The 13,647-nt window shown below is 40.3% G+C and overlaps 1 protein-coding gene across 1 annotated transcript in view; it reads left to right on the top strand.

The window, feature by feature from the left end:
• The first annotated feature begins 2,096 nt into the window (after positions 1-2,096).
• LOC139406039 (heparan-sulfate 6-O-sulfotransferase 3-B-like) overlaps positions 2,097-13,647 on the top strand; it is a 105,439-nt gene continuing 93,888 nt past the window's right edge. Inside the window, exon 1 of the mRNA XM_071148504.1 lies at positions 2,097-2,635. Within this exon, the coding sequence (XP_071004605.1) occupies positions 2,097-2,635 (539 nt within the window). The remainder of the gene's footprint in view (positions 2,636-13,647) is intronic.

Below are 13,647 nucleotides of genomic sequence, written 5' to 3'. Positions count from 1 at the left end.
TATGGACTTGGTCTTTTACCAAATAGGGCTATCTTCTGTATACCACCCCGACCTTATCAAAACACAACTGATTGGCTCAAACGCATTAAGAAGGAAAGAAATTCCACAAATTAACTTTTAACAAGGCACACCTCTATATTGAAATGCATTCCAAGTGGCTACTTCATGAAGCTGGTTGAGAGAATGCCAAGAGTGTGCAAATCTGTCATCAAGGCAAAGGGTGGCTACTTTGAAGCATCTCAAAAATAAACTATATTTTGATTTGTTTAACACTTTTTTGGTTACTACATGATTCCATATCTGTTATTTCACAGTTTTGATGTTTTCACTATTATTCTACAATGTAGAAAATAGCCTAAATAAAGAAATTAGTAGGTGTGTCCAAACTTTTTTATATATACTGTATATGTATATATTATCATTTTTGGGGGTAGGGGGCCCCTGGAGGTCGGGCACCGGGGCACGTGACTTGCATTAAGTAATCCGTCCCTGACCGCCCCTGACATCACACCTAGACTTTTGTCTACAGTTGGTTGGTGTAGCCTTACTACTCAAATGCGCCCATTGTTTTCACCAGCCATGTCCAATTTACTCTGGAAGTCTGCCTTCAAAAATAAATCAAGTACTTTTCTAAAAATGTATTTCTCAGCTCCTCTTTTAAAGCTTTTTAGATGACATAGTATTGGCACAGGGCTCTTTTAAAATAGAATACCTTTACATTAAGTGTTCTTCGTGGTAATGAATCGTTCTCGCGTCCAATTTCAGCACCATGGACAGATACCATGTGTCAACAATTTACAACAAACAACCTCTTGTGTTGCTACTTGATACCTGCCATCTGTCCATGGTGTTGAAGTCGTAAGTGATGAGGGTTCATTCACTAGCGATTGTTTTTTAACTTTTATATGTATTTCTTTTTTAAATTAATCTAATTATCTATAAATATCGTGCTAATTGGTTTTAATGCTTTTGGTTCTCATGAAACCATGTCAATGCATGAAATAGGCTGCCTGAAGTTAGTACAGTATTTGGATTGGACTGGATACATTGTTTCCCCATTTGATTGGCTGGCAATATTGTAACGTCGTTTGTATTCTATTATTCTGTCGCCATTGGCTTTCGTTGCAATCTTCAAAGTGCTATTGGTTGCATTTTCTTGGTGTAAGATTAGCCATCATTGGTTAATTAATTGCACGGCACTAAACTCACATTCCGTTCTCAATTTCTCATAGCTTACTTTAAAAACATCGAATTGTCTAGTCACTTGTGTGTGCTGACTGATACGCAAGAGCTGAATGTAGGCTGGCTATCTGTTCTACGAGGCAAGAAAGATTATGAGCCTTTTATCCTATGCTAGCCTATAGCCAAGTTACAGTAGCCTTGGTTATGTCCACAAAAATCGATAGAGAGTATATTACCACGAAGAGGGCGTAACGTGATCACCGGGTCTTGAATGCAGCAGCATCTTCAAGTAATAGCCTAAGCTAGCCTGCAATATTTGAACAAAACTGAACCGCGCGATGAATGAGGATGCTTCAGGACCCATCCCACTATAGTCGGAGAAGCAGTCGCTTGCCCCTTCATGCGCACGCCTTGGACATAAGGATATATGAACGCCGACATTTCTCCACTTCCCTACAAGCACGTTTGTGGTGCTGAAGTGAATCAGACAACTGTTTCCCGAGATGTAAAGTTGTAATTTTGCGGGATCAGAATGAAACATGTTGACAGGTTCGGTTTCACTTGAAATTCTAGCACGGGGGACGTCAGTGTGCAGCACTGAAAATACCGTTTGTGAAGTTGGACAACCATGACGAGAAGTAACAGGAATATGTCATGTTTCGGCAAGCCTGCCTCGTTTGAAATTATCTGCTCTGGTGTGATATGACTGCAGTATCCTTGAAACATAAAGGTAGGCTACCTGCTTAGACCAAAATATGCCTTTTGATAGCAAGAACAATAACTAAATCTTGTCCAGATCAACATGTGGCACTTTGAAGATCCATAGACATTATTGTGATGAACCAAGCAGCAGCTACTGAAAGGATCATGTGTAATAATTCACACTAATGGCATGAAAACATATTCTTGTTAACATGGATGATAAATCCAATAAATTGATCTTAGTTCCTATTTTAGCTGTTCTTTTTGTAATGATAGGCTATCAATATATATGTCCAGCTGGCAGCAATTCTTGCCACTTTAAAACTGGGGAAAATTTGAGAGGGGTCAGTATACTTTCTACCCAATATCGGACAAACGAAGACTTTTACACAGAACTGGAGGATGACAGCCCTCCGAAATTGCCGTCAAAATTCAACTTTACTGAACGAGACCTTCAGCGGCACGTGGATTTCAACATCAAAGGATACGATGTGATAGTGTTTTTACACATTCAAAAAACCGGGGGAACCACGTTTGGAAGGCACTTAGTTAGGAATATTCGTTTGGAGCAACCATGCGACTGCAAGCCAGGGCAGAAGAAATGTACATGCCACCGACCAGGGAAAGAGGAGTCCTGGCTGTTCTCTCGATTCTCTACGGGCTGGAGCTGTGGTTTGCATGCCGACTGGACAGAGCTCACCAATTGTGTACCTGTCATCATGGACAAGAAGGAAGCTCAAAAGAACAAAAGGTACTGTATAACATTCTATTCGCTCTCTATCTGTCTCTCTCTCTCTGTGTGTGTGTGTGTGTGTGTGTGTGTGTGTGTCGGGGTTGGGGGGGGGGAGAAATACCTTTACATTCATATTCACACTTTCCATAGCATTACCTTCATGAAAATGTGCTTCTGTAACTTCTGGAATTACAGCACGGCCTACAGTTCAATGTGCATTGAACTCTGAGACTATGAACTGTAATACAACAAAAATATTTTTGTAGTTACCTGTAATACAAACAGTCTTTTGAAGTTACCTGAGGCAACAGGGAGTTGTTGGTGATAACTTACAGGTCTCAGAGATAGACAGACTGTGGACCAGTTAAATTAGAGATTCCAAGTGCAGCTGGTGGAAATCTATCTCTCAGCACAGAGAGATAGTGTAGCAGACAGTGAATGGATGTGATAGAAGCCTGAAATCACATAAAAACTTTGGTCATAGTGTTAAAATAAGGTCAGACAGAGTGGATTTTGTAAACCAATTAGGTGTTACCAATAACATGGGCATTCCTGCAACTAAAATTAATTGAACCATAAAATGGTGCCACTGCTAGGAATTGACGATGCATGCTATATTCTCAGAACTGCTAAGTAAGTGCTTTCTGTTTGATCTGCGCATGACATTCCCTTGAAAACATCACAGGGTGCAAGGTAAAGAAGGGTGGGAAAAGTCAGATGAAGTTCATCCATCTCAAGTGTGAAGAAGCGTCACTCTCCTGCACTGCTATGAAAAGGATAGCATGGAAATTGATGTAGAACATAAGGGATGTATGTTTATGTTGGCCACAAGGTTCACAATCTCCCTGGAGGACAGAACACAGCCCTGTTTTCTCAGAAACATCTTCACCACCATTATCCACCACAGCTGTAGCAAACACAAAAACAACAGTTTACTCTTAGGCAGGGGCGACTTTTCACTGTGGACGGGGCGGGGCATGCCCCCCCTCCCACATTCTGAAATTGCATTTTTGTCCCCCACAGTTTAATGATTGGAATGTGATATTAAACGAGGCAACAGTGTGCTTTAGGACGATGCGGACGTCTCCGAGCGGTCTGGTAGGCTGTTTTTTAGTGTTTATCTGACTGGGGGAAAAAATAATTAAAAAAAATATTTATGTCCCCCCTACTTCTAAAACCAAAGTTGCACCCCTACTCTTAGGTCTTTCTACAGTTTAGCCAAGGACAGTGTTCAAATATATTGTATGAGGTGGCCAGTCTGGAATGTATACATCGATGAGAAATACTTTTTTCGAGGTTTACAGGTGGGCTATTCAAGTGGACTATCTGAATGGCATGCCAGTTTATCCGTTTATAGTGTAGGTTATATCCTTTTGTCTGGTATCTGCTTTTGTGCAAAGGCTCTCTACACTCCTCATGTCAACCATGTAATCTCTAATCCATTATAGTCTCCTTTAATAATTGTATATCCCCAGCTCACTGTCTGTAGCATGAATTGTAATGTGTCCATGCTGTTCATTTTCTTAAACATTATTTTTCTCTGGTCACTTTTCAAAGTATTTTTTTGTCCTTGAATTACCTTTCAATGATGCAGGAATACAGTCACAGCAGCTACCATTCTCCCACTCTCCATCTCTCTACCTTGTATATCCATTGTTCTCTCCCTGCCTACTGTTTACCTAGAAGCACCCTGTTACGCAGGCTTCACGCCCCTCTGCCTTTTTGTCTGCATCCTCTATTATGAGAAAATAGGTCTGTCTCAAGCATATCCTCATTATGTCCCCACCTATGTAAAAGCTCCAGTTGCTGTTGCCCTTACTTTTATTTCCTGGTATTAACGCCCACTGCAAATAAATGTAGTCTCGACCAAACGCTACATAATCTCTGCAATCAAACCATGACCTTCAGAGATTAGGAAAGTGACATTTAAAGTGATCCATTTTCATGTATTCACAGATTTGCATACAATTGAGGCCCACTGGGCGTACCAAGTCATTTCAACGTGGATAATTGGGTAAAGTTTGGTTGAGACATTGATTACAAAAAGTTTTTTGAATTTCAAATGTGTTATCACTATGCTTTCAACCATCTAAAGCACAACCAAATTCCAATTGAATAACAACGTGTGTTTTTGGTTTAGTTGTAACCCAAATGTCTGTCACTGTGCTTCCACTCATTTAAAAGCACAGCAAAGTTCAAATGGGAATTCCATGTCAGATATTTTGGTTATTTATACAACAAATTAGTGTTATCACTGTGCTTTATCTAATAGCACAACCAAATTGCTTGGATTGCAGTTGATATTGCATAATAAGTACATAGTGCAAGTGATCAATGCAGTTTGAGATTCTGAACAGATTATTACAGCAATTGTGACGATCTCCACAGACCTGCGAAGACCAATTCATGCTATCTTGAACATGCACACTTTATATGATTATATAAGAAGACATTTATAGTTACAGTAACCTCAAAATATCCCGCCGTGTGGTTCTTGTGATCATTTTGACCCCACGGGGTGAGATCTTTCGCGGAGCCCCAGATCGAGGGAGATTATCAGTGGTCTTGTATGTCTTCCATTTCCTCATAATTGCTCCCACAGTTGATTTCTTCAAACCAAGCTGCTTACCTATTGGAGATTCAGTCTTCCCAGCCTGGTGCAGGTCTACAACTTTGTTTCTGGTGTCCTTTGACAGCTCTTTGGTCTTGGCCATAGTGGAGTATGGAGTGTGACTGTTTGAGGTTGTGGACAGGTGTCTTTTATACTGATAACAAGTTCAAACAGGTGCCATTAATACAAATCAAATCAAATCAAATCAAATTTTATTTGTCACATACACATGGTTAGCAGATGTTAATGCGAGTGTAGCGAAATGCTTGTGCTTCTAGTTCCGACAATGCAGTAATAACAAGTAATCTAACTAACAATTCCAAAACTACTGTCTTGTACACAGTGTAAGGGGATAAAGAATATGTACATAAGGATATATGAATGAGTGATGGTACAGAGCAGCATAGGCAAGATACAGTAGATGGTATCGGGTACAGTATGTACAAATGAGATGAGTATGTAAACAAAGTGGCATAGTATAGTATAAAGTGGCTAGTGATACATGTATTACATAAGGATACCGTCGATGATATAGAGTACAGTATATACGTATGCATATGAGATGAATAATGTAGGGTAAGTAACATTTATATAAGGTAGCATTGTTTAAAGTGGCTAGTGATATATTTACATCATTTCCCATCAATTCCCATTATTAAAGTGGCGAGGAACTTAAAACTTGCTACCCTCTCCACTACTGTTCCATCGATGTGGATAGGGGGGTGTTCCCTCTGCTGTTTCCTGAAGTCCACAATCATCTCCTTAGTTTTGTTGACGTTGAGTGTGAGGTTGTTTTCCTGACACCACACTCCGAGGGCCCTCACCTCCTCCCTGTAGGCCGTCTCATCGTTGTTGGTAATCAAGCCTACCACTGTTGTGTCGTCCGCAAACTTGATGATTGAGTTGGAGGCGTGCGTGGCCACGCAGTCGTGGGTGAACAGGGAGTACAGGAGAGGGCTCAGAACGCAACCTTGTGGGGCCCCAGTGTTGAGGATCAGCGGGGAGGAGATGTTGTTGCCTACCCTCACCACCTGGGGGCGGCCCGTCAGGAAGTCCAGTACCCAGTTGCACAGGGCGGGGTCGAGACCCAGGGTCTCGAGCTTGATGACGAGCTTGGAGGGTACTATGGTGTTGAATGCCGAGCTGTAGTCGATGAACAGCATTCTCACATAGGTATTCTACATAGGTATTCATAGGCAAATCTATTACAAATAAAAAACAGAAATATCTTGTCTACATAAGTAATCAGACCCTTCGATATGAGACTCGAAATTGAGCTCAGGTGCATCCTGTTTCTATTGATCATCCTTGAGATGTTTCTACAACTTGATTGGAGTCCACCTGTGGTAAATTCAACTGATTGGACATGATTTGGAAAGGTACACACCTGTCTATATAAGGTCCCACAGTTGACAATGCATTTAGAAGTACAGTTCTTACCATTTAGAAATATTACAGGGAGAAATTGACTGAAGGCGAAGGGCAAAGACTTTTCTCCATTTCATGATATGTATTATGAGCCCTAAGATCCTCTGTCGGTGTATCATTGAAACGTGCATCTGTAGCCTTCTTCATCAAATCATTTGACATGATGGCGTTTACTTCATAACCTTGGCCCACGGACTGTCTGAACTTGTCTGAACTGCCCCGAGTCGATGATGTATGTGATCGGTTATTCCAACGACAGCAGATATAATGTATAATAAATACTCAGTATCTGTATGTATAGTATAAATACAGATAATTAGTGTCAAAGAATCATTATTTCTGCATTAAGGATTCCTCAAGCTTTAATCCCAAATTCACAAGGCAGAGTTTAATCAACCAAAACCCAGGGACTCTAGGATCATAGGAAGGGGTAAAGCTGTAGTGATTATATTTTTTTAACTGGCTTTACATCCCTATGGATGAGGGCATCTATCTATGTCCACTCAGAGGTTTAAAGAGTTGGCCAGTGGGCAGCATCATGCCAAAGACACACACACACACACACACACACACACACACACACACACACACACACACAACACAAACACACACACACACACACACATACACACACACGAAGACACACACACACACACACCTTCCCTTCACTCTCTGGCCTTTGAAGTCTGGAGATCTACTGATGATCTGTCTATGAGTTTGAAGGGGCTCGTGTTCTTGTGTGTTCACGTTGTACACAAAATGCCGCACGGTTAATGCTGGTATAGGTCCACCTAGTTTTAGATTGACGTAATTTATAATATATTCCACAAATTCCATGTCATTTGAGTTTCTTTCACATTCTAATTACACAGTAACTACCAAACAGTTTTATACCAGTTACCATGTACACTACCGTTCAAAAGTTTGGGGTCACTTAGAAATGTCCTTGTTTTCCATGAAAACATCAACTCGGCAAAAAAATAAACAAGAGGTCGACCGATTATGATTTTTCAAGGACCAAAAATTGGAGGACCAAAAAAATCAGATACCGATTAATGACATTTACAACAATACTGAATGAACACTTATTTTAACTTAATATAATACAGAAATAAAATACATTTAGCCTCAAATAAAATGAAACATGTTCAATTTTTTTTAAATAATGCAAAAACAAAGTGTTGGAGAAGAAAGTAAAAGTGCAATATGGGCCATGTAAAAAATCTAACGTTTAAGTTCCTTGCTCAGAACATGAGAACATATGAAAGCTGGTGGTTCCTTTTAACATGAGTCTTCAATATTCCCAGGTAAGAAGTTTTAGGTTGTAGTTATTATAGGATAATTTCTCTCTATACGATTTGTATTTCATATACATTTGACTATTGGATGTTCTTATAGGCACTTTAGTATTGCCAGTGTAACAGTATAGCTTCCGTCCCTCTCCTCGCCCCTACCTGGGCTCGAACCAGGAACACATCGACAACAGCCAAACTCGAAGCAGCGTTACCCATCACTCCACAAAAGCCGCGGCCCTTGCAGAGCAAGGGGAACAACCACTCCAAGTCTCAGAGCGAGTGACATTTGAAGCGCTATTAGCGCACCCCTTGCTAACTAGTTAGCCATTTCACATCGGTTACACCAGCCTAATCTCGGGTTGATAGACTTGAAGTCATAAACAGCGCAATGCTTGAAGCACAGCGACGAGCTGCTGGCAAAACGTACGAAAGTGCTGTTTGAATGAATGCTTACGAGCCTGCTGGTGCCTACCATCGCTCAGTAAGACTGCTCTATCAAATATCAAATCATAGACTTAATTATAACATAATAACACACAGAAATACGAGCCTTAGGTCATTAATATGGTCGAATCCTGAAACTATCATCTCGAAAACAAGACGTTTATTCTTTCAGTGAAATACGGAACCGTTGCATATTTTATCTAACGGATGTCATCCATAAGTCTAAATATTACTGTGACTTTGCACAACCTTCAATGTTATGTCATAATTACTTAAAATTATGGCAACTTAGGCGGCCCAAACTGTTGCATATACACTGACTCTGCGTGCAATGAACGCAAGAGAAGTGACACAATTTCACCTGGTTAATATTGCCTGCTAACCTGGATTTCTTTTAGCAAAATTTGCAGGTTTAAAAATATATACTTCTGTGTATTGATTTTAAGAAAGGCATTGATGTTTATGGTTAGGTACAGTCGTGCAACGATTGTGCTTTTTTCGCAAATGCGCTTTTGTTAAATCATCCCCTGTTCGGCGAAGTTTGCTGTCTTTGTTAGGAAGAAATAGTCTTCATAGAGTTCGCAACGAGCCAGGTTAGCAGGCAATATTAACTAAATATGCAGGTTTAAAAATATATACTTGTGTATTGATTTTAAGAAAGGCATTGATGTTTATGGTTAGGTACACAATGGAGCAAGACAGTCCTTTTTTGCGAATACGCACCGCATCGATTATATGCAACGCAGGACACGCTAGATAAACTAGTAATATCATCAACCATGTGTAGTTAACTGGTGATTATGATTGATTGATTGTTTTTTATAAGACAAGTTTAATGCTAGCTAGCAACTTACCTTGGCTTCTTACTGCATTCACGTAACAGGCAGTCTCCTCGTGGAGTGCAATGTAATCAGGTGGTTAGCTGAAAGGTTGTAAGATTGAATCCCCGAGCTGACAAGGTAAAAATCTGTCATTCTGCCCCTGAACAAGGCAGTTGACCCACCGTTCCTAGGCCGTCATTGAAAACAAGAATGTGTTCTTAACTGACTTGCCTAGTTAAATAAAGGATAAATAAAGGTGTAAAAAAAAAATCGGCCAAATTGGTGTCCAAAATATTGATTTACGATTGTTATGAAAACTTGAAATCGGCCCTAATTAATCGGAAATTTCGATTAATCGGTCGACCTCTAAAAGAAAGGTCCTCTCACTGTTGTTACACGTGGTCTGCCACTGCGAGGACGATCAGCTGTCCATCCTGTCTCCCTGTAGCGCTGTCTTAGGCATCTCACAGTACAGACATTGAATTTATTGCCCTGGCCACATCTACAGTCCTCATGCCTCCTTGCAGCATACCTAAGGCACGTTCACGCATATGAGCAGGGACCCTGGCATCTTTCTTTTGGTGTTTTTCAGAGTCAGTAGAAAGGCCTCTTTAGTGTCCTAAGTTTTCAAAACTGTGACCTTAATTGCCTACCAGCTGTAAGCTGTTAGTGTCTTAACGGCCGTTCCACATGGGCATGTCCATTAATTGTTTATGGTTCATTGAACAAGCATGGGAAACAGTGTTTAAACCCTACAATGAAGATCTGTGAAGTTATTTGTTTTTTTTACGAATTATCTTTGAAAGACAGGGTCCTGAAAAAGGGATGTTTCTTTTTTTGCTGAGTTTAAATGAAATTAGTTGCAAAATGAATAGGAAATATAGTGAAGACATTGACAAAGTTATAAACATTGATTTTCAATTTAAATAATAATTGTGTCCTTCAAACTTTGCTTTCGTCAAAGAATCCTCCATTTGCAGCAATTACAGTCTTGCAGACCTTAGGCATTCTAGTTGTCAATTTGTTGACGGAATCTGAAGAGATTTCAACTCATGCTTCCTGAAGCACCTCCCACAAGTTGGATTGGCTTAATGGGCACTTCTTACATACCATACGGTCAAGCTGCTCCCACAACAGCTCAATAGGGTTGAGATCCAGTGACTGTGCTGACCACTTCATTGTAGACAGAATACTGCTTCTTCCCTAAATAGATATTGCATAGTTTGGACCTGTGCTTTGGGTCATTGTCCTGTTGTAAGAGGAAATTGACTCCAATTAAGCGCCGTCCACAGGGTATGGCATGGCGTTGCAAAATGGAGTGATAGCCTTCCTTCTTCCAGATCCCTTTTACCCTCTACAAATCTCCCACTTTACCACCACCAAAGCACCCCCAGACCATCACATTGCCTCCACCATGCTTGACAGATGGCATCAAGCACTCCTCCAGTTTCTTTTCCAATGTTCTTTGTGATCCGAACACCTCAAACTTAGATTCGTCTGCCCATAACACTTTTTTTTCCAATCTTCCTCTGTCCAGTGTCTGTGTTCTTTTTCCCATCTTAATATTTTATTTTTATTGGCCAGTCTGAGATATGGCTTTGCAACTCTGCCTAGAAGGCCAACATCCTGGAGTCGCCTCTTCACTGTTGACGTTGAGACTGCTGTTTTGCGGGCACTATTTAATGAAGCTGCCAGTTGAGGACTTGTGAGGCGTCGGTTTCTCAAACTACACACTCTAATGTACTTGTACTCTTGCTCAGTTGTGCACCGGGGATTCCAACTCCTTTTCTATTCTGGTTAGAGCTAATTTGCACTGTTCTGTGCAGGGAGTAGTACACAGCTTTGTACGAGATCTTCAGTTTCTTGGAAATTTCTTGCATGGAATAGCCTTCGTTTCTCAGAACAAGAATAGACTGACAAGTTTCAGAAGAAAGTTCTTTGTTTCTGGCCATTTTGAGCTTGTAATCGAACCCACAAATGCTGATGCTCCAGATACTCAACTAGTCTAAAGAAGGCCAGTTTTATTTCCTCTTTAATCAGGACAACAGTTTTTACATGTGCTAACAATTGATGATTAATGATCAATTAGCCTTTTATATGACAATTTATATAACAATTGATGATTTTATTAGCCTTTTAAATGATAAACTTGGATTAGCTACTACAAAGTGCCATTGGAACACAGGAGTGATGGTTGCTGATAATGGCCCTCTGTACACCTATGTAGATATTCCATTAAAAAACTGTCCGTTTCCAGCTACAATAGTCATTTACAACATTAACAGTGTCTACACTGTATTTCTGATCAATTTGATGTTATTGTAATGGACATAAATGTGCTTATCTTTCAAAAACAAGGACATTTCTAAGTGACCCCAAACTTTTGAACGGGAGTGTATGTATATATATATACTTGAATGAGTAGGTGTGTCCAAACTTTTGGCTGGTATTATATACAGTGCCTTGCGAAAGTATTCGGCCCCCTTGAACTTTGCGACCTTTTGCCACATTTCAGGCTTCAAACATAAAGATAGAAAACTGTATTTTTTTGTGAAGAATCAACAACAAGTGGGACACAATCATGAAGTGGAACGACATTTATTGGATATTTCAAACTTTTTTAACAAATCAAAAACTGAAAAATTGGGCGTGCAAAATTATTCAGCCCCCTTAAGTTAATACTTTGTAGCGCCACCTTTTGCTGCGATTACAGCTGTAAGTCGCTTGGGGTATGTCTCTATCAGTTTTGCACATCGAGAGACTGAAATGTTTTCCCATTCCTCCTTGCAAAACAACTCGAGCTCAGTGAGGTTGGATGGAGAGCATTTGTGAACAGCAGTTTTCAGTTCTTTCCACAGATTCTCGATCGGATTCAGGTCTGGACTTTGACTTGGCCATTCTAACACCTGGATATGTTTATTTTTGAACCATTCCATTGTAGATTTTGCTTTATGTTTTGGATCATTGTCTTGTTGGAAGACAAATCTCCGTCCCAGTCTCAGGTCTTTTGCAGACTCCATCAGGTTTTCTTCCAGAATGGTCCTGTATTTGGCTCCATCCATCTTCCCATCAATTTTAACCATCTTCCCTGTCCCTGCTGAAGAAAAGCAGGCCCAAACCATGATGCTGCCACCACCATGTTTGACAGTGGGGATGGTGTGTTCAGCTGTGTTGCTTTTACGCCAAACATAACGTTTTGCATTGTTGCCAAAAAGTTCAATTTTGGTTTCATCTGACCAGAGCACCTTCTTCCACATGTTTGGTGTGTCTTCCAGGTGGCTTGTGGCAAACTTTAAACAACACTTTTTATGGATATCTTTAAGAAATGGCTTTCTTCTTGCCACTCTTCCATAAAGGCCAGATTTGTGCAATATACGACTGATTGTTGTCCTATGGACAGAGTCTCCCACCTCAGCTGTAGATCTCTGCAGTTCATCCAGAGTGATCATGGGCCTCTTGGCTGCATCTCTGATCAGTCTTCTCCTTGTATGAGCTGAAAGTTTAGAGGGACGGCCAGGTCTTGGTAGATTTGCAGTGGTCTGATACTCCTTCCATTTCAATATTATCGCTTGCACAGTGCTCCTTGGGATGTTTAAAGCTTGGGAAATATTTTTGTATCCAAATCCGGCTTTAAACTTCTTCACAACAGTATCTCGGACCTGCCTGGTGTGTTCCTTGTTCTTCATGATGCTCTCTGCGCTTTTAACGGACCTCTGAGACTATCACAGTGCAGGTGCATTTATACGGAGACTTGATTACACACAGGTGGATTGTATTTATCATCCTTAGTCATTTAGGTCAACATTGGATCATTCAGAGATCCTCACTGAACTTCTGGAGAGGGTTTGCTGCACTGAAAGTAAATGGGCTGAATAATTTTGCACGCCCAATTTTTCAGTTTTTGATTTGTTAAAAAAGTTTGAAATATCCAATAAATGTCGTTCCACTTCATGATTGTGTCCCACTTGTTGTTGATTCTTCACAAAAAAATACAGTTTTAAATCTTTATGTTTGAAGCCTGAAATGTGGCAAAAGGTCGCAAAGTTCAAGGGGGCCGAATACTTTCGCAAGGCACTGTATATAAAGTTTGGACACACCTACTCATTAAAGTATTTTTTTAAAACTATTTTCCACATTGTAGAATAGTAGTGAAGACATCAAAACTATGAAATAACACATATGGAATCATGTACTAACCAAGAAAGTGTTAAACAAATCAAAATAGATTAGAGATTTGAGATTCTTCAAAGTAGCCACCCTTTGCCTTGATGACAGCTTTGCACACTCTTGACATTCTCTTAACCAGCTTTATGAGGAATGCTTTTACAACAGTCTTGAAGGAGCTCCCACATATGCTGAGCACTTGTTGGCTGCTTTTCCTTCACTCTGCGGTCCAAGACATCCCAAACCATCTCAATTGGGTTGAGGTCG

Source organism: Oncorhynchus clarkii, chromosome 3 (genome assembly GCF_045791955.1).
Source record: "Oncorhynchus clarkii lewisi isolate Uvic-CL-2024 chromosome 3, UVic_Ocla_1.0, whole genome shotgun sequence".
Lineage (NCBI taxonomy): Eukaryota > Metazoa > Chordata > Actinopteri > Salmoniformes > Salmonidae > Oncorhynchus > Oncorhynchus clarkii.
Note: the sequence above shows the minus strand (reverse complement) of the source record. Positions and strands in the feature narration are given on the sequence as shown.